Source organism: Grammomys surdaster, unplaced genomic scaffold (genome assembly GCF_004785775.1).
Source record: "Grammomys surdaster isolate TR1022 unplaced genomic scaffold, NIH_TR_1.0 134, whole genome shotgun sequence".
In the NCBI taxonomy this organism is placed as follows: Eukaryota; Metazoa; Chordata; class Mammalia; order Rodentia; family Muridae; genus Grammomys; species Grammomys surdaster.
Window position 1 is genome coordinate 9,683,844 of NW_021604592.1, and position 21,642 is coordinate 9,705,485.

At 42.7% G+C, this 21,642-nt stretch overlaps 1 protein-coding gene across 1 annotated transcript in view; it reads right to left on the reverse strand.

The window, feature by feature from the left end:
* The window catches only part of Zc3hc1 (zinc finger C3HC-type containing 1), a 25,016-nt gene extending 7,901 nt beyond the window's left edge, over positions 1-17,115 (reverse strand). The window contains exons 1-6 of the mRNA XM_028762581.1: positions 16,917-17,115; positions 13,409-13,520; positions 7,895-8,045; positions 7,088-7,171; positions 1,791-1,918; positions 511-665 (exon numbers count right to left, since the gene is read on the reverse strand). Of these exons, the coding sequence (XP_028618414.1) occupies positions 511-665; positions 1,791-1,918; positions 7,088-7,171; positions 7,895-8,045; positions 13,409-13,520; positions 16,917-17,062 (776 nt within the window). The 5' untranslated portion in view covers positions 17,063-17,115. The remainder of the gene's footprint in view (positions 1-510; positions 666-1,790; positions 1,919-7,087; positions 7,172-7,894; positions 8,046-13,408; positions 13,521-16,916) is intronic.
* Positions 17,116-21,642: the final 4,527 nt, after the last annotated feature.

A 21,642-nucleotide genomic window follows, 5' to 3' on the forward strand; every position in this document is an offset into this window, starting at 1 on the left:
ACACACACACACACACACACACACACACACACACACACACACACACACGTACGCACACACAGAGGGACCGGGAAAATCAAGACTGGCTCTGACAGTCTTCCTCCTTAGAAGGTCAACACCAAACTAAGGTGGAATGGAAATGTCAACATGGGGCTGGGCCACCAGCTGATGGAGACACCAGCTGATGTCTCCTCTGGAGAATTTTATCAATTAAGCTTAGTTTTCTTCCTTTCTAAAAATAAGACATCATTTTCCCTCTGCTTTTAGAAAGAGCTGCACCATTTATGGGGATGTAAGCTCCCAGCTGGGAGGACACTGCACAAGGAAAAATGCAGCTGTGAGCACCATGAATGCCTTTAGCATCTGTTCTGGTTGTTGCCGATTCTTATCCACTTCTCTATCCCTCCCCTACTCCAATTTCTCCTTTTGTTTTCTCATAGGACACAGGTGGTTTGTAAATAGTGACAGTGACCGTATCCCGGTTCATGTCCCTGGGTAACACTCACTAACCTACATGCCCAGCCACACAGAGAGAGAACACAGGCAGTGGCGTGGACTTGGATGTCTGAGCCTAATTTGCTTGTAGATTTTCTGTCATCAGTTTGATAGTCAAGTTCATCTTCCAGCAGGTGCAGGAGAACACTAATCTTGTCTTCTGTCAAGCACTGCAAAGAAACCGAGGTTAAAAATCAACTCCAAGTTTCAGCCTCCATAGGAAGAAAACGCACAATAATGCACCTAGACTGGGGAAGACCATGACTCGGAGGCAGCATCTTCACAGAGAAAACATGTTCTAGGTCAGGACTAAGGTATCACACAAGATTCCTAAATTGCTGACTGAAAAATGTAGCAGTCTTCCTTTAAGTATTAGATGGCTTTTAATTTTCCAATTGTAGATTTGATCTGAAACTCGTGACTTTCAAACCCAAACACAATAAAAAGACTACTATTTATGTCTTGACCTAACACTGAATTTACTCTTGACAAAACAAACTTGACAGCATTAATTTTTGGCCTGTGGATAATAAGGCACTATGAATCCTGGGGTGGGGGTGGGGCTGCCTTGGTGAAGGTCAGGTTGACACTTATAAGAACAAACAGAGGTGAACTGCTTGTGCTAAAAGCCCTAACAGTGCCAACTCAAAGAAGCAAAAGATCAGTTTGTTTGTTTTTTTTTTTTTTTTGGTGGGGGTGGGGTTCGAGACAGGTTTTCTCTGTGTAGTCCTGGAAAAGATCAGTTTTTTCTGCCTACCATATAGTGTATCTTCACAAGACTCACGGGCTGGTAAAATGACAGTAAATATTCAACTTCAGAGAGGAAATGAAACACAACTACATTTCTATTCATCAAGGAAGAATTTCTTGTCCTGTCACAGCTTGGAAAATGATATGCAATGAGCAGTTTGAATAACAAATCAAAATAAAATTGAATTTGTAGGGCCAGATGTGGGGGCACAGGCCTTTAATGCCAGCACTCCGTAGGTAGAGGAAGGTGAATCTCTGAATTCCAGGGCAACCTGGTTCACATAGTAAGTTCTAGGTCAGCCAGAACTACACAGTGAGACCCTGTCTCCAAAAGTTTACTTAAAGATCCCTATCCAATTGTTCAAACAGAAATCATTTACTCACACCCTCTACTACTGCCTTTCTGGAAGAAACTGAAGTCAAAAGAGGGAGAAGTAATTTTCTTCACGACGCTCAGCACCCTCTGTCAGTCAAATGAAGGATTGTGTACAAAAGCTGGTGGTGCCGGACTGGAGGCCACTGCAACGTAGCCAAGAAACACTCACCATAGTTTTCAAGTCATCAGGCCTCAGGGAAGGAAGTTGGAGGTCCAAATGACAAAGGCTTTGAAATCTGTCCAGGAACTCACTGACAAGAACAGCAGGCTCACCCAATGGCAACATCCCAAATCTATCTGTGGGAAAATAAACTGGGAGTCAGATGGAGGAGTAAAGGAAGAACATGAACTGAGCAAGTGAGATATGTAACATGGATAGTTGATGATATTAAGAAACCATTGTTTTACAGATGAACTCAGAGACCTGAACAGGTTCAAACCAGACAAAATCCAGCTCTAAGAAGAGGACACAAAGTCCCACTCCTAACCAAAAAGCTACTTGTAACTGATGGCTGATGGGAAAGCAAAGGGGTGTATGTGTGTGTGTATGGGGCGGGGGGAATGTGAGCTTCTAAGCAACGCAGAGTGTGGAGGTGTACAAACACTGAAGAAACAAGACTGTCTAGAAGCAGGGGTGAAGAGTGAAATCCCAGAGAAACCCTTTCTTAAGGGGAGGGTGGAGAAGAGTGTAGCTCTTCCTTCATGGCCAAAGACCTGGTTTCCATTCCCAGACTTACTGGGGAAAAAACCCAATGGGCTAAAAATTGATAATTACTCAAGTAGTTGACAGGTGAACAGCATTTAATTATAAACTATTCTTTGTGCTTCTATGAATGTATGCAACAGTTACTTCAAGAAAAGTCAGAGGAAGAATTAAAACAAATACTGAAGCTTTGATTTACTAGACAGAAATTAAAGAAACAGTATTTTATAAGAATTATCAAGTTGTAGATAGTTCACTGTGAGTTGTTGAGGTAGAAGGTAAATTCCTATTGTTGAAGACATCATGTACATCAGACACAGGACCCAGAGACACAAGCTACATCTGACTCGAATGCTTCCCCCTTGAATGTGCCACACAAGCTTCCAAAGAAATGAAGCAACCATCAGTCCTACTCAGCTGTGACGCTGCCTGTGAACCACAGAATGACTGCATGGACCAAACCCTAAGAGAAGAACAGCAGCACACAGCCTGGTGGACCATCAACAGTTCAAGGCCGGCTCAACAAGAAGGAAATCACGCCTGGTACTAGAAACCTAGCCAAATACCCAGGGCTAGTGAATTCATAACTCTTGGAAGGGAACCTACAACTGCCATTTAACAAAACCAGCACAATAACCAACTATATTCTCACTACTTGTCCTCATACCCACAGGAAAATGTAACACTCCCTCTTCCTCAAGGAAAGCCTCTGCAACAGACAAAACCACGCTCTATCAAAACGCTGAGTTGTAGAGCCCACTCCCAACTGATATATCTACAACACTGTTCCTACGGCTAAGGGATCACTTCTGAAAAGGAAGAAGACTGCAAAAGACAGAACAGAAATTTACCATGGATTGTGTCTAGAAACCTAGAAACCTCAGAGAAGATACATCGCCAACATGGATGCCTAAACAAGATCTGAACAAGGACAACTCCAACAGACATGCTAACAAAGAAGGGGCAACGACCAGGAAGCCTCAACCCTTCACAGAGAACGAACTACAGGCAGCTAAGGAATGCTGAGAACAGGAGACAGTCTTTCCCAGGGAAGAACACACTTACTGGTTATACAACAGCAAATGGTCAGACCTGAAAGCATATACATAAAAGTAACATTATACAGGCTGAGCAGGTTGTATTATATATTTAGGAATACATACATGCATGCATGTACCAACAATTAGAGAAAAAGAGGCCATGAATTTGGAAAAAGAAAGGAGGGAACATGGGAAGGGTGGGAGGGAGGAATGAGAAAGCAGTAAATGTTATAATTATATTATAATCTCAAAAAACTATCATAAAAAGTTGTAGGCTGTGAAAACAGCTCAAGTAGTAAAGTACTGTGCCAGCATGAGGCCTGAATTTGGATCTGGTTCCCAGGTTAAAAAGCCACACATGGGGCTGGAGCTTGCAGGGGTCCTGAGTTTTGTTCCCAGAACTCACATGGTGGCTCATAACTTTCTGTAAGTCCAGTTCCAGAGGATCCAATGCCTTCTTTTGGCTTCTTTGGGCACTAGGCACATACATGGTAAACAGGTATGCATGCAGGCAAAACATCCAGACATGCAAAATCTTACAAATAATCAATAAAAAAATTAAAAAAAAAAAAAATAAAAATACAAGCTGGGCAGAGAGGTGTACACTTGTAATCTAAATGCTCCAGGGGTTGAGGCAGGAGGATTGGCTCAAATTCAGAGACAGTCTGAGTTACATGAGACTTTAAAAACAAAAATCCCAAAAAACAACAACAAACTAAGAATGGCAGAGGCAGCAGAGAGCCACTGTGCATCTGCAATCCCTGAACTTGCACTGTGTCAAGTTCAAGACAGCCTAGTCTACACAGTAAGCTCCGGGCCAACCAGCCAGAACGACATGTCAGACTCTTTCAAAACCTGAAACCAAGCGGTAAGCATTACTTACTTCCCAGTGCCCTGATCCCTTGTAGGGAATTCAATAAGTTATTCTTCAAAATGAAACGCAGAAAAATATTTGTAAGGCGGTGTTTGAAACAGATCTTCATACTGTCGCTCAGACTGGCCTCAAGCGAACAGCAATGCTCTTGTGCCCCCACATGCTGGGGAAATACATTTAGGAAGTGAGACACCACAGAAAAAAGATGAAGAAAGAAACGGGCCTCCCAATCTGGTTAATTAAAGAGCAGGGCACCAACAAGGTTTACAATAAGCTTAAATATGCTTTAGAATTAATCTATTTGTTTATTGGGCCTGTGTATATCTTCAAAATATTCAGCCCTAGTAAATTTGTAACTGTCACTTAAAATATTGAAAGGGATTTTATTTATTAGTAATAAATATTAGAAAAGTTACCATAAAAACTGTACTGATGAGCCAGTTCATGGTGGCACAGGCCGGCAATGTCAGGCCTCAGAAGGGATAGGAAGAGGAGGAGTCCAAGGCGATCTTGTCAGCTGCATGGAGGCCTTATGGCCTGCCTAGACTATGACATTCTAGTTCAAGAACCAAAACAATAAATCCCAACAAGTTATATTTACTGGAAATGTGTAGTAAATTAGGCCTTGGAGTATAAATAAGTATAGGTATTCCTTTTTCTGAATAAAAGTGACCTGAATATTAAAAGCAAAACAGATGTAGGAGGAAGAATAAGGACAAAGCTGGTAATGATAAGAAAAAACATCTAAAGCTATGTATGCTAGCTCATTCCTTTAAGTCCAGCACTTGTGGCATTATAGCAGAGATTACCAAGAGGTCAAGGCTACCCTAGCTACACAGTGAGTCAAGGCAGACTACAGAGGAGACAATCTGAGCTACAAAAAAGACCCTGCTTCAAATAAACATAACAAAACCAAAGCCTAGCTGGGTGTAGTGAGTGGCACAAGCCTTTAATCCTAGCACTCAGGAGGCAAAAGCAGAAAGGTCTCTATAGTTCAAGGCCAGCCTGGTCTACATAGTGAGTTCTAAAGATAGCCAGAGCTACATAGTAAGACCTTGTCTTGAAAAATCCAAACCAACCAATCAACCAACCAAACAACTAACAGGAATGGTTATGGCTAGAAAGACGGCTTGGCAGTAAAGAGTGCTCACTGGTCTTGCAGAGGACCAGGGTTTGGTAAGGGTTTGGTTCCCAGCATCACATGATGGGTCACAGCTGCCTGTAACTTCAGTTTCAGGGCATCTAGTGCCTAGCCTGACCTCCCAGGGCTCTTGCACACATGTAGTATACTACATGCACTTAGGTACACACATACACACACACACACACACACACACACACACACACACACTATTTTAAAATCAGGCTGGGCAGTGGCACGCCTTTAATCCCAGCACTTGGGAGGCAGAGGCAGGCGGATTTCTGAGTTTGAGGCCAGCCTGGTCTACAGAGTTAGTTCCAGGACAGCCAGGGCTACACAGAGAAACCCTGTCTCAAAATACAAAAACAAATCAAAAACAAAACAAACAAACAAAAAAGCATAAAAGATATTAAAACAACTTCCAGATTTCTGGCGATAACTGGATGGGAAGGTCAAGGCAAACCTAAAGATATTAGATAATTTAGCTTTGCACTGCTGAGTTCAGGTACCTCTTATAATATTAAGCAGAAATGCTGATCAGGTAGTTGAAAATGAGTCACACTCAAAGAGGTCTAGCTAGGAATTAGAGGTTCTTCAAGGAGAGTCCAGTTGTGAATGGATCTAGAAAACAGAGCATACAATAACAAGAGCTGGGACCACCAACAGCTCTCTGGGCACATGCTAAAAAGAGCCTAGGTGACTGGCCAGACATAACCTCAATCCACACAGGACTGAGCTGTGCTATATTATACAGGGGAAAGGAAAATAGGCCAGAGGGGCTGGAGAGATGGCTTAGAGGTTGGGAGCATGTCTGCTCTTCCAGAGGTCCCAAGTTCTATTCCCAGCAATCGCACAGTGGCTCACAACCATCTGTAATGAGATCTGATGCCCTCTTCTGGTGTGTCTGAAGACAGATACAGTGTACTCATATACATAAAATAAATAAATAAATAAATAAATAAATCTTAAAAATACCCAAACAGGCCAGAGATGGAAAATTCCTGTTTTACAGTTACTTTCTCTTTAAAATTTTCATCAGGATAGAGAAATGTAGTCACTTCTGTTAGGTTTTGTTGGTCATGGAATATTCCTAGCCACAGTGACCTTGGAATCAGCTTGAGCCATCCTACTAAAAACAAAACAATACACCTAGACTGTACTGACTAGCAGTCAGAACATACATGAACAACCAGCACTGTTAGGAAACCTGGGGTCTGAGGAAGTTTGTACCTGGACTTGGAGAGATTCCACACCAGAGGGCTCTGCTGTTAAATGTTTGCTTAGCAGAGATGTGCCAGCTGAACAAGAGAATGCCTAAAACTTCCAGCTGAGGCCCAGTGAGGGTTCAGTGAGTAAAGATACATACTACCAAATCCATCTGGGTCAATCCCTGAGAACTGGAACGGGAACACGCCATGTGGGTTCTATCCCAAATGGTGGAGAGGAGAGAAAAGCCTTCTCTAAGTTCATCTGCTCGATATGTGTTCTAGTAGACACACACACACACACACACACACACACACACACACACACACACTTTCTCTCAAGAGCTGGTGGGACAAATGTACCTGGAAAAGATAATAAATCCAAGTCTAGAAAAGCACAAAAAGAAAAAAGCAACTTCAAAGATTTGATGTTCACAAGAAAATGTGCAGTACTAATTAGAAACATGAAGACCCAGGAGAATGGAAATCCCTAGAATGTGTACCTGGAGACGGGCTGTCTGGCCAAAAGCAGAACTTCTCATGGGCACTGCACAGGGATTTCTTGAGCTCGGCACAACGTTCCTTATCTGAAAGCACAGGAGGTAGCAGCTATTATACACTATGCAGACTCCAAACTAAAAAAAAAGCCAAGAGTCTTTTAGAGACCAAACCTAACCACGTATACATCTAAATAATTAGGATACCTCAAAAAATATGGAAATAGGCTGAGTGTGGTGGCATATACCTTTAATCCTAGCACTCAGAGAAACCTTGTCTCTAAAAACAAAGATTCGCTGGGCAGTGGTGATACACGCCTTTAACCCCAGCACTTGGGAGGCAGAGGCAGGCGGATTTCTGAGTTCAAGGCTAGCTTGGTCTACAGTGAGTTCCAGGACAGCCAGGGCTACACAGAGAAACCCTGTCTCGAAAAACAAACAAACAATAAATAAAAACAAGGATTCTTTGTTAGTGCAAAGAAGGTAGTCTGTGCAACTTGGAAGGTAGGGATTTCCAAATCTCGGGCCTTCAGAATGTTCTCTTTGAAAATCTAAATTTGGGATTAAAAAGTAAACATACTGCTGTTGATCTAAAACACACAAAATCAAGTCCACTGCAGAGAACAATGGGACCATAAGGCGAAGACCACCGCAACCTCACCGTGTCCTATGTAAAACAGCACATTATTTGTTGAGACAGACGGCCAGTCCAGCAGCCTGCACATACCAGGCAAGTGCTCTACCACTGACTATGTCACCAGCTCCAGTGTATCTGCAATGTGGAGGAAAATGTAAGCTGGACTTGATACTTACATCTCCCAAAGTCAAAAGTGGGCTGCAGACTGGCACAGAGGAAAGCCTGGCAGCTGGAGCACTTGAGCATGTCACATTCAACTGTGACCCAACCATATTTTGCGCAGATAAGTGGAGACAGCTCAGGGGGCTTCCCTGCCCATTTCAAAGAGTACTCATGTTAAGGAAAACCATGTATATGAAGACCAAGCACAATTAAAACTTAGCAGACAGGAATACACTCATTAAACTCAGACAGTAAAGAAAATGGCAAGGTCTTTTAGTTTTTCTGTGTATGTATTGTAGACATGCATACGTGTACGTTCGAATGTATGGGGATACACATGTATGTGGAAGCCCGAGGCTGAGATCCGGTGTCTTCAATCGGGTGTCCCACTTTATATACTGAGGCAGAAGTGTGTCTTTGAACCTGGAGTTGGTCATTTTAGCTAGTCTGGTGGGGGCTGGACGGATGGCTCAGAGGTTATGTGCACTTGATGCTCATGCTAGGGCTCGGGTTCAGTTTTCAGTACCTACACAGTAGCTCACAAATCATCTGTAACTCCAGTTCCAGGGGTTCCTTTACCTTCTTCTGATGTCAGTGGACACCAGGCACACATATGATAGCCATGGTGCATAGACATTCATGCTGGCTAGCCAGCTAGCTACAGGGATCCCGCTTCTGCTTCCTGATTGCTGGGGTTACTGGTACACTGCCATTTTTACCGGCTTTTATGTGTGGTCTGGGATCCCAACTCTGGTCTTCATGCTTGTGCAGCAACTCTTTCATCCAGAGCCTTGTTTCTCCCTAGCCTCTCAGTATTTTTGGAGTAGAGTTCAATCTGTAGCCCAGGCAGGCCTCAAACTCCTGAAAATCCTTCTAGATTAAAGATGTGAGACACTATTCCATCTACTAAAGATCATTTTTTTGTTTTTATTATTATTATTTTGGTTTTTTGAGACAGGGTTTCTCTGTGTAGTTCTGGCTGTCCTGGAACTCACTCTGTAGACCAGGCTAGCCTCGAACTCAGAAATCTGCCTGCCTCTGCCTCCCAAGTGCTGGGATTAAAGGCATGCACCACCACTGCCTGGCCATTTTTTTTTTTTTAATTTAAGATTTTTTTTTTTTTTTTGGTTTTTTGAGACAGGGTTTCTCTGTGTAGTTCTGGCTGTCCTGGAACTCACTCTGTAGACCAGGCTGGCTTTGAACTCAGAAATCCGCCCGCCTCTGCCTCCCAAGAAGATTTTTTTTTTAAAGATTTACATTACATGTGTTTTGGCTGCAAGTATGTTTGTACACTGTGTGTGTGCAGTGTCCAGAGGCCAGAAGGAAGCATTGTATGCCCTATAACTGGTATTAAAGATGGTTATAAACTGCCATGTAGGTGCTGGGCTTCAAACTCAGATCCTCTGGAAGAGGGGTCAGGGTTCTTTACTACTAAGCATCTCTCCAGCCTCAGGGCCATTTTTAAAGTACAAACTTTGCAGGATGCTAGTCATGAGTAAGAAGCAGAGGGTAAAAATTATGACCTTTTGTCGAGGAAAACTCAACCGGTTTACAGCACGCCAATTGTTCTAGCTACTACTAACTGATGGCAATTTGGATCCACAAAGACAAGACTATCCTGCACAGCACAGTGAGAATCTATCTTTTATTTTTTTTTATTTTTTTTTTTTTTTTAAAGATTTATTTATTTTATTAATGTGAATACACAGTTGCTGTGATCAGACATACCAGAAGAGGGCATCAGATCCCATTACAGATGGTTGTGAGCCACCATGTGGTTGCTGGGAATTGAACTCAGGACCTCTGGAAGAGCAATCAGTGCTCTTAACCACTGAGCCATCTCTCCAGCCCGAGAATCTATCTTTTAAAAATGAAAATGTAGTTTCAAGTTGAGTGTGCCAGTGTACACCCTTAATCTCAACACTTGGAAGGCAGAGACAGGAAGATCTCTGAGTCTGAGGTCAGTCTGGTCTATAAGGAGTTCCAATATACCCAGGTCTACACAACAGAGAGACTCTATCTCAAATAAAGAAAAAAATACTTTTAAGTATGTGTATATGTATAGGTCAGTAATGGGTATGTACACGTGAATGCTAGTGCCTCCCAGGCCAGAGGAATTGGGTTGGATCCCTGTAGCTAGATTTAAGGCAACTGTGAGTTGCCTGAGCAGCAAGTACTCTTTCTTTCTTTGGTATCTTATTTTATTTTATTTGAGACAGAGTCTCTCTCTAGCCCTGGCTGTCCTGGAACTCACTCTGTAGACCAGGCTGGCCTCAAACTTGGAGATCCACCTGCCTCTGCATCCAAAGTGCTAGGATTAAAGGTGTGCACCACCTCCCTGTGGTTTTTTTCTCTTTTTTTCTGTTTTGGCAGCAAATACTTTTAAAGACTGAGAGCCACACTTCTTCTCTATTTCTCTGGTATTTCTTTGGTATTTAAGAACCCATCTTTAAAAAACACAACGTAAAACTTTTTTTATTACCATCTGTGTGGTAGAATACAGAAGCTGTCTGCTTGTATTTAATCTGCAATACTAGGGATTGAGACTGCTGGTCAGAGCCCTGGATCAGATGCACCTAAGCAACAAAGGACCATCAAGTCAAAAAGGCTGAGATGTTTCTACACTTGACTGTGTTCTCCTAACTTACCACATCCCTTACTTTCTAATATGGAGAAAAGAATCTTAGCTATTCTCCACCCCAAGGTTTTTTAAAGAATTATTTATTTAATGTATATGAATATACTATAGCTGTCTTCAGACACACCAGAAGAGGGCATCAGATCCCATTACAGATGGCTGTGAGCCACCATGTGGTTGCTAGGAATTGAACTCAGGGCCTCTGGAGGACAGACAGTTGGTGCTCTTAATCACTGAGCCATTTCTCCAGCCCCTTTACCCCAAGTTTAATTATGATGGACTATATGCTAAATTAGTACTTTCAAAGTACTCTGCTAAAGACTTACAAGAGCAGAGTAGGCAACTGGTAATTCCTATAGTCCCTGCTTACTGGTACTATGGACTGAGGTAACTTCCTCATGAATGAGCTAGCCTGGTAATGTTTTAATAATCAGATTATGGCAAAAAGTGATGGGCTATCTTCTGGGATTAGGTTACAAAAATGAGTCTGAGGCCAGTGGGGCGGCTCAGTGGGTAAAGTGTCTGCTGCTAAGCCTAATTCTCTGCTTGTCCCTGGGACCCCCATGATGACAGGAGAGAAGAGACTCCCAACTCCCACAAGTTGTCCTCTGACTTCCAAATATGCACCAAAGCACACATACTAAATAAGTAAACATAATAAAAAGTTAAATTTAAAAAGAATATTTAATGCTAAACATGGAAACACACACCTTGAATCATAGTGCTTGGGAAGCAGAGGCAGGCAGATCTCTGAGCTTAGGGTCAGACACAATAGTGAGACCCTGTCTCAAAAACAAAACAGAACAAAATAAAACATTGAACAAAAAATAATCTGGCTTTCACCTGTTTTGCTTGTTCACTGTGATGGAAGCCAGCTTCCAAGTTGTGAACCGTTCCGAAAGAGCCCATGCAATAAGGAACCACGGCACCTGTAATCCCCACATCAGAGAGGCAAAGGCAGAGAGGCAAAGGCAGGAAAATCATGATCTCAAAGCCATCAAGGGCTATATAATAAATTCTACATCAACTTGGGCTACATAGTTAAGACTGTCTAGAGGGCTGGAAAGATGGCTCAGCGGTTAAGATCGCTGACTGCTCTTCCAGAGGTCCTGAGTTCAATTCCCAGCAACCACATGGTGGCTCACAATCGTCTGTAACGGGGATGTCATCTGGTTTGTCTGAACACAGTGACAGTATATCCACATACATGAAATAAATAAATAAATAAATAAATAAATAAATAAATAAATAAAATAAAGGACCCTGCCCAGAAAAACAAAAACAAACACACACAGGCTGGAGAGATGCTTGGGAGCCACTGGAGCACCCGTGGCTGCTTTTCCAGAGGACCCAAGTTTGGATCCCAGAACACATGTCTGGAGGCCTGTAACTCTTGCCCTAGATCTGATACCTTCCTCTAGCCTCCTTGGACATTCCCCAACCCCAAATGGCATACACAACAAACAAATGCATAAATTATAAAACAAACAACCACCACCAGCAACAACAAAAACAAAATAAACCTACTCTGTGTCTAGACATAATCTACTGAGTTTGTGTAATAGTTGTTTAAAGCCGCTGCATATTAGAGCGTTTGTCATGTAATAGTGACTAAAACACAAAAGGTATCTAGAAGCCACACAGTGGAGCTGCATGCCTTTAACCCTAGCACGAGGGAGGTGGAAGCTGGTGGATTCTGAGTTCTAAGACAGCCTGGAGAGGCAAGCGGATTTCTTAGTTTGAGGCCAGTCTGGTCTACAGAGTGAGTTCCAGGACAGCCAGAACTACACAGAGAAACCCTGTCTCAAAAAACCAAAAAAAAAAAAAAAAAAGAAACTCTTAAAAAAAAGGGCCAGGTGGTGGTGGCGCACGCCTTTAATCCCAGCACTTGGGAGGCAGAGGCAGGTGGATTTCTGAGTTCGAGGCCAGCCTGGTCTACAGAGTGAGTTCCAGGACAGCCAGGGCTACACAGAGAAACCCTGTCTCAAAAAAACAAAAACCAAACCAAACAAAAAACCCAAACCCAGAAACAAACAAAAAAGATTTGATCTATCCCTCGATGGATACTTTGCAGAATAATATATTATGGTTCTAATTTTCAGAAAAAAAGTTCTTACCAATACTAATTCTTTGGTTTAAAAGATCAGAGTAAGGGGCTGGAGAGACAGCTCAACAGTTAAGAGCCTGGCTACTCTTCCAGATCAACTGCTAGCACGCACATGGTGGGTAACAACAAGCTGTAACTCATCCTAGGGATCTGATGCTCTCTTTGGACTCCTTGGGCACTGCATGTACATGGTTCACAAACATACAGGCAAAAAACATACACACATCAAACAAAAGATCAGAGTAAGCAGTATCTATACGCTACTGCTCAGTATAGCAGTGCCTCTCTAGTAACAATTGTGCGGCAGGTGGAACCACTTACACACTCACACATGTTGGGAGCCGACTCCCAGCAGAAAGCGGCTATCCTCTTTGCAGCCATCTCGAGCCATATACTCTGACAAGAGACTTGTTTTCAACAGCCCACAACAGCTGAGCACACTCTGATAAACATCTTGTTTTTCTCACATATCTTGTTTTGTTGTTTAGTGCCACCAGCTGCAAGGCCCACGTGGTAAAGTGTCTTCAGCTGCACGCCCCTGCTTGTGCATATATATACCCAGGATTTCCTTTCAGTAAAGGGGACTTGAACAGACTCTGTCTTGTCTCCATTCTTCGAGTCTCTTGCCCCTCCATCCCCACTCTCTCTCTTGCTAGACCCTGACCCGCAGACTGGAGCAACAGCTAGGGCCGGGAGCCCAAGCTCTGAAACGTGACCCAAACGTTAGTGGCCCCCAAATGTGGGGCAAAACGGGCTGTTACACACACACACTGAAAAGGATATAGAAAAGGTTTCCACTCTGTGAAAAAAGGCTTCTTTGCTCGTAGATTCCGATGGAGGCTGTTCTGCTTGAGGCGCTCCATCGACTGACTGGATTGTGGCAGACATATCCTTTCTGAAACCAAGTAGGACTGTTAGTGAGCTCTGTACCATTCTTTTTTTTTTTTGGTTTTTCGAGATAGGGTTTCTCTGTGTAGCCCTGGCTGTCCTGGAACTCACTCTGTAGACCAGGCTAGCCTCGAACTCTCGAACTCAGAAATCCACCTGCCTCTGCCTCCCAAGTGCTGGGATTAAAGGCGTGCGCCACCACCGCCCGACTGTATCATTCTTCTTAAATCTCTGAGCCTAGCTGTTCCACACACACCATAATATCAAACCTGAACTAGATTTTTTTTTTTTTTTTTTTTTGGGTTTTTCGAGACAGGGTTTCTCTGAGTAGCCCTGGCTGTCCTGGAACTCACTCTGTAGACCAGGCTAGCCTCGAACTCTCGAACTCAGAAATCCGCCTGCCTCTGCCTCCCAAGTGCTGGGATTAAAGGCGTGCGCCACCACCGCCCGGCCCTGAACTAGATTTTAAGTTTCTAAAAACCATTTCAGTCAAGCCATTCCTCTGCTTAATATATTCCATGACTTCATAATACGAAATTATAGGCTCTAAATTTTTCAATCTGGGAGTCATAACTCTAAACAGTTTAGCCAGCCTCTCCTAGCTTATTCACAGTTCTCCAACAATATTTTGCATAACTTTAGTAAATACAAAATAAGGCCTTCAAGGGTTTAAGTATTGAATAATAATACAATTTAAACCACTTCAGAGAAATAATTTTTTTTTCTTTTTTGACAAAGAGTCTCACTTTATAACTCAGGCTAGCCTGGAATTCACAGCAATCCTCCTGTCTCAGCTTCTTAAGTGTCGAGATTACTACTTTGGGTAATATGTGTGTGTACATGTGTGAATGTATGTATCCAGGCACATGTATAGAAACCAGAGAAGAACTTTGTGGACTCAGATCTTTTCTCCGACATTTATGTGGGTTCAAGGGTTGAACTCAGGTCACCAGGCTTGCACCTTTACCTGATAAGCCATCCTGATGGTCCATAAATTTAACTCTCAGTATGAGAAAGAATAGCTTAGATATATTGTTATGTACATGGACCCTTGTTTCTCACTACCTCAATTAGAAAATTCAAGTCATGAGCTGGAGAGATGGCTCAGTGGTTAAGAGCACTGACTACTCTTCCAGAGGTCCTGAGTTCAATTCCCAGTCAACCACTTAATAGCTCACAACCACCTGTAATGGGATCTGAGGCCCTCTTCTGGTGTGTCTGAAGACAGCTACAGTGTGTACTCACATGCGTAACATAAATAAATCTTTAGAAGAGAAAATTCAAATCAAAGACAGGACCTTTCCATTTCAAGAAGAAACGTGAGAAAAATACAATTTAAAAGAAAACCGAATACAAAGCCAGCCAACTCATTCTTTCACTTTCAGTGAAAAAAAAATTTGGAATTACCTTACTATATAGAGACTAGCCATAAGTTCTGTGACTCTAGAGAACCCTGACTAATACATCTATTGAGCCATTTTTTCCCCCAGTTTTGTTTGTTTGAGACATAGTTTTTCCTCTCTGGCTGTCCTGGAACTCACTCTGTAGACTAGGCTGGCCTTGAACTCAGGGATCTGCCTGCCTTTGCCTCTGAGTGCTGGCACTAACAGCAAGTGCCACTAGTACCACCACCCATCTTTTCTACTGTGTCATCCTGAATATCCCTGGTTTTGTTTTGAGAGATAGGGTCTCATTTTGTAACTTAGGCTGGTCCTGGAACAATATACAACAAGCTGATCCGAAATTTACAGCACTCTCCTCTCTTCAAATGTTCAAGCACCAGCATTACCACCATGTACCCCATGCTCAGCTATAAACCTATAAACCGCTGTAACAATAAGACAGCACCAAGAATTATGACTTGAAAGAAAATTATACCAGGACAACTCCTCAGAGATTTACAGATTAATTAAAAAAAAAAATCAAGAAAATATGGTTCTGGGCCAGGCAATGGTGGCACACGCCTTTAGTCCCAGCACTTGGGAGGCAGAGGCAGGTGGATTTCTGAGTTTGAGGCCAGCCTGGTCTACAGAGTGAGTTACAGGACAGCCAGGACTACACAGAGAAACCCTGTCTCGAAAAACAAAAACAAAACAACAAAAACAACAACAACAAAAAAAGAAAATGTAGTTCTTGAGAAAAAAAAATAGAAGATCCCTAAACCTAGGTAGGCATTAAATGACATTTATTTCGAAGATTTTTGAGAAATATAGAATGGCTTCATTATCAAGGTTAAGAAAATCCAAACCTGTGCTGGGTGTGCTGGCACAGGTCTTTAATCCCAGCAATCATGACACAGGGCGGGTGGGGGGATCTCTGTGAGTTCCAGGCCAGCCTGGTCTACAAAGTGGGTTCCAGGATAGGCCCAAGAGCCAGGGTTGTTACACAGAGAAATTCTGTCTAAACAACAACAAAAAAAGAAAGAAAAAATAAGAAAGAATAAGAAAGGGCTGGAGAGATGGCTCAGCGGTTAAGAGCACTGACTGCTCTTCCAGAGGTCCTGAGTTCAATTCCCAGCAACCAGTTGGTGGCTCACAATCATCTGTAATGGGATCTGATGCCTTCTTCTGGTGTGTCCGAAGATAGCTACAGTGCACTCACATACATAAAACAAACAAACAAATAAATGAAAGACAAATATTTCTGAATTTGCCACCAAGAGAAAAAATGTATTCACATTAAGGCTGACTATATTTTGAAATAGTATTCATGGTATCACTAATTCAAAATTATGATTGATTGTACACATGCTACTAGATATTAACTATCTTTTTCTCCTCTCCCTCCTCCCTACACCTCTCTCTGACACAGGGTCTCAAATTAGCCTGGAACTTCAGATCACCTTTCAAGGACTTGAGAGTTGTATGCTACCACTACCAGTTTAATAAAAGTGCTAGGGATCAAATCTTGAGCTCAATGCACGCTAGGCTATCTAATTCCCAGCCCAGAATTAACTATTTAATTAAGGAAGGAAGGAGTGAGGGAGAGAAACAGCATGTTACCACATAACTTCATTTTACTATCTTGCTAACTATTTACTGTGTGATCGTTTCATTTACAATCCCGTTTAATTTGCTTTATACATTTAAGACTGTTCTTAAGTAAAAAGCTTGCTAAGCTTCACTATACTGTGAGACTCCAATGCTTTAATAGTTAGGTTTGCTTATTCAGCTAACAGTATTCTCTCTCAAAAAAGGTTAATTACAAAATTTCGCTAGCGTCAGGTACATGCGGAGGCTACCGAAGTCGAGTAATCAGAGAAGGCTAGCCTTTTTCAGAGCTGAGGAAGAATTCAACCTCACCCACCAAGTCACGGTTTGAAGTTACTCGCTGCGTCCCCCGCCCCCTGCTCCAGGCCGTTGTTCCCCAAGCCACTCCAGAGCCCACAGCCTGGATAACTCACGGTTCTGTGCCTCCCTCTTCCGGGACAATTCCTTCATCTATCAGCTGCCGAACTTTCTGGGGTGTCCCTTCAGGGGAACGAACGACTGCACCCCAAGTCTTTTCAATACCCGCGGCAAACACTGGCCCCTCACTGGAAGCCGCCATCTTGGTCCGTTCCGGAGTTGTGTCCCCTAGCGTGTTTAGGCTCAGGAACTTACGTTCTGCGTTAAGTCCCGCCCCCCTGGCCTATCAAAATAATGACTGCAAGTCCCACCCTTTCCTGGTTATCTAAAAGAATATAAGAGTGGTTATATTGTTTGAAACTAAATGTAGGTTATTTGCTTGTCTGATGAATTAGGATATTTAGATTAACGAAGAGTTTTCTTTTTTGATACAGAGTTTTCTATGCAGTCCTGGAATTCAAGAGATCCGCCTGCCTCTGCCTCTGCTTCTTGTATACTGGGATTAAAGTCGTGGGCCACCACAAAAAAATGGTTTTAAAGGTGATGGTCTTTCCAGATTCAATAGGGACGAAGGATTCAGTTGCAGCCTACAAATAAAAGTCATACTGATTCTCCTAAATTACATTGTTTTCCAGGTACGGAAACGGCAGTGTTTAGTTGAGAACAAATAATTTGAAGTGCTTCACGGGATTGGAAAAAGTTTATGGCTTCGATACCATCCTCCATTCTTTAGCAAATATTTATTAACTATTGCCTTGATATACAGGGGACTGTCGATAAAATAGTGAACAAAAGAGGTGATGTTGGTGCTGGGGGAATCAAACCCATAGCCTCACACAAGCTAGGAAAGCACTCTACCACTGAGCTTCATCCCCAGGCCCATCCTATCATTTAAAAATTATGACTATACATGCACCAAAGAAGGCCCACTGAGAACCTAATTTGGCTTCAGAGTCTTGAGAAAACCATTGCCACTCAAGGGTAGTGACAGGAGTATTAGAAATGCCAGGCCAGTCCTACCTACAAAGGTCAGGGTCAACCTAGGTTACATTTTAAAAGAGAGTGGGCCTGGAGAGAAGACTAAGAAGTTATGAGAGTTTGTTGTTTTTGCAGAGGACCTAGATTCAGTTCCTAGCATCTAAATGGTGGTTTATAAGTATCTCTTCTCTAGTTCTTGGGGATCCAGGACTTTCTTTCAAACTCCAAGGGCACATGGTACATATATGTACACGCAGGCAAAACGTTCATACACATTAAATAAATAAACCTAAAAAAAGTTTCTTTTAAAGGGGGAGGTGGGGAGCTAGAGAGGTGAGTCAGTGGTTAAGGGCACCATCAGCTTGCGAGCTCTGGGTTTGGTTTCTGGTACTCATGTTGGGAAGCTCATAACCATCTGTAATTCCAGTTCCAGGAATCTGATGCCCTCCTCTTGCTTTTCCAGGCAACTGCACGAACATGTGTATATACCTATGCACAGGCACACACATATACATACAAAATTAAATCTTTTTTTTTTTTAAAGAATACTTCTATATAGCAGCAGAAGGAGAGATGGGGGGTTGTGTGAACACCAGTTTTGTTGTTGTTGTTGTTGTTTGTTTGTTTGCTTGTTTTTGTTTTTCAGATAATGGTTTCTTTGTGTAGGCCTGGCTGTCCTGGAACTAGCTGGGTAGATCAGACTGGCCTTGAACTCACAGAGCTCTGCCTGCCTCTTCCTCCTAAGTGGCACCACTACCAGGTAGAAACCCAGTCTTAGTACTGAAGTGGATGAGGTCGTTGGGAAGGAACCTGTACAGGATCTTCCAAAACCTCCAGCTGAAAGACTGATGCGTAGGGACAGTGAGCAAAGAGGCCAGCAGGATCATCTCTCTTCTTTCAGCTTTTGTCCTATGGCTCCTGACTCCAACACAGTTCCCACACACTGGAACTTAAAACCTATGGATCTAGCATGTGGATACAGAAGACAGATCTCTGTATGTTTGAGGCCACCTGGTCTCCATAGTTCCAGTCCAGTCAGAGTTCTGTCATTTTCCAAAAAATGAGGAGGCAAAGGAAGAAAAAGAAGCCTCCTTACTGTAGAATTCAGTTATATGCCTTGCAGCCAAGAGCCAGAAATTTCAGCAAAAGTGAAAACAGCCTTCAGATACTGCTGGCTTTCCTGTAGACAACTTGTTTTTCTCAAACATGAATGTTTTAATAAATAAACTGCTTATGTAGAGAACATACATTAAAATGCCCTTTACAGCCAGGCAGTGGTAGTGCACACCTTTCATCTCAGCAGGTGATCTTTGAGTTTGAGACCAGCTTGGTCTACAGAGTGAGTTTCAGGATAACTAGGGCTACACAGAGAAGCCCTATCTCTAAAAACCAGGAAAAAACTACCATTTACAAAAGGAAGTCCTTTGAGAGAAAAAAAGAAACTATTTTTTTTTACTTAATTTTAATTCTTTATTTTTTTTTAACTTTATTTATTTATTTATTATAAGTACACTGTAGCTGTCTTCAGACACCCCACAAGAGGGCATCAGATCTCATTGCAGATGGTTGTGAGCCACCATGTGGTTGCTGGGATTTGAACTCATGACCTCTGGAAGAGCAGTCAGTGCTCTTAACCACTGAGCCATCTCACCAGCCCCTCTTTATTTTTTTTTAAATACTTATTCCTGTATTATTTACATTCTTCTGAGCCGGGCAGTGGTGGTGCACGCCTTTAATCCCAGTACTTGGGAGGCAGAGGCAGGTGGATTTCTGAGTTCGAGGCCTAGAGTCTAGAGTGAGTTCCAGGACAGCCAGGACTATACAGAGAAACCCTGTCTCGAAAAACCAAAACAAAAAACAAAACAACCTGTCTTCTGCCTGCATGTGTGCCTGCAGGTCAGAAGAGGGCACCAGATCTAATTAGATGGTTTTGAGTCACCCTGTGGTTGCCAGGAATTGAACTCAGGACCTGTTAACCTCTGAGCCATCTCTCCAGTCCCCTACATCCCTACATCTCTACATCTGTAACATCTTTAATTCTTAAACTTTACTTTTTAACCTCATATTCATTCTCTCTCTCTCTCTCTCTCTCTCTCTCTCTCTCTCTCTCTCTCTTTTTCTCTTTTTTTTTTTTTTTTTTCTCTCTCTTTCTCTCTCTCTCTCTTTTTCTCTCTCTCTTCCTCCTTCCTTCCCCCTCCCCTTTTCCAGACAGGATCTCACTATGTAGCCATGACTGTTTTGGAACTCACTTTGTAGACCAGGTTAGCCTCAAACTCATGGAGATTTACCTGCCTCTGCCCACCAAGGGCATATAAGGCATGCACCATTATGACTCACTCACATTTTTGTTGTTAGTGTGTGTGTTCCAGGAATCAAAATGAAGTGGCCAGGCTTGCACAGAAAGTACCTTCAGTTTCTGAGCCAGCTCACAGGACCTGCTTAATCTTTAAACCTTACCTTAATTACAGCCTTGGATCAATGGAACTTAAGAAGCCACAGAATCACATGACACCTAAGTGTGACTCAGCCGAGATGCCTGAACTCATGTCTGGGTGTTCGTGCATGGCTAGTCTTTATTTTTCCTCTAGATTTATTTATTTTACATTTATGCCCTGCTGAACGTGTGGGTGCCGAGATCAACCTCAGGTCCCTCTGCAAGAGGAGCCTTGTTTTACCACTGAGCCATCCCTTCAGCCCCATTAGTCTTTTCTTTTGCTATATATCCATTATTATTTTCTTTGGTGCGTGTGATGTAGGTATAAGTACATATTGTTTTATATATGTGTGTACGCACTCATGTATAACGACAATTTTGGAATTTTGGTTTCTTTAAAAAACAGAGAACTATTATAAGAATGTGTTTTCATTTTAATCCCAGGTGTGGGGATGTGGGGCTGCTTTGGACTGTCTGCAGCAGCTGGCTATGACTTCTCTGGTGCTCTAGCAGGGAGCATGGTTTTGCTAGCTGCAGATAGTTTCTGCAATTTCGTGGTGTTTGGAATTCTGCAAACACTTTAGAGGGTATATAGATGCCAGAGCCCTGAGAGGCGGGATCAGTGGTTGTTGATCGTTCAGTGGGATTGGTTGCCATTTGCTAGTAATCCCAGCCAAAAAAGCAAAAGGAAAGAAACTAGATTTAGGGATTTCCTAACTCCTTTTTCCCCTCTCTCTTTGTTTCTCTCCTATCTAGTGTTAGGGGGTAAAACAGAGGGAGGGTGGATAAAGGGCAGGGGCAAAAAGAAGAACCCGCAAAGTAGCAAAGACTGGTTACACTCGTGTACCTATGGCTAGGTGTGTAGGCCAGAGCTTGACGTCATCTGTCTTCTTCAGTCTCCATCTTGTTTTAGGTAAGGTCTTTCACTGGTCCTGGGGCTCACTGATGTAGCCTTAATACAACACACACACACACACACACACACACACACACACACACACACTGAGGCTAAGGAGATGTCTCTCAGTGGGTAACAGCAGCCAAGCCTGATAGCTTGAGTTCAATCCCTAGAACTCATGTGGCTCATATGTCTTGTGTACGTACATGTATGCATATATGCTTGCATGGTGTACATGTGTATATTCATATGTGTGAAGCCCAGAGGTCAACCTTGGATGTCTGTCTGTTTGTTTGTTTGTTTGTTTTTAAAATAATGTCTCTAGCCGGGCGGTGGTGGCGCACGCCTTTAATCCCAGCACTTGGGAGGCAGAGGCAGGTGGATTTCTGAGTTCTAGGCCAGCCTGGTCTACAGAGTGAGTTCCAGGACAGCCAGAGATACATAGAGAAACCCTGTCTCGAAAAAAAAAAAA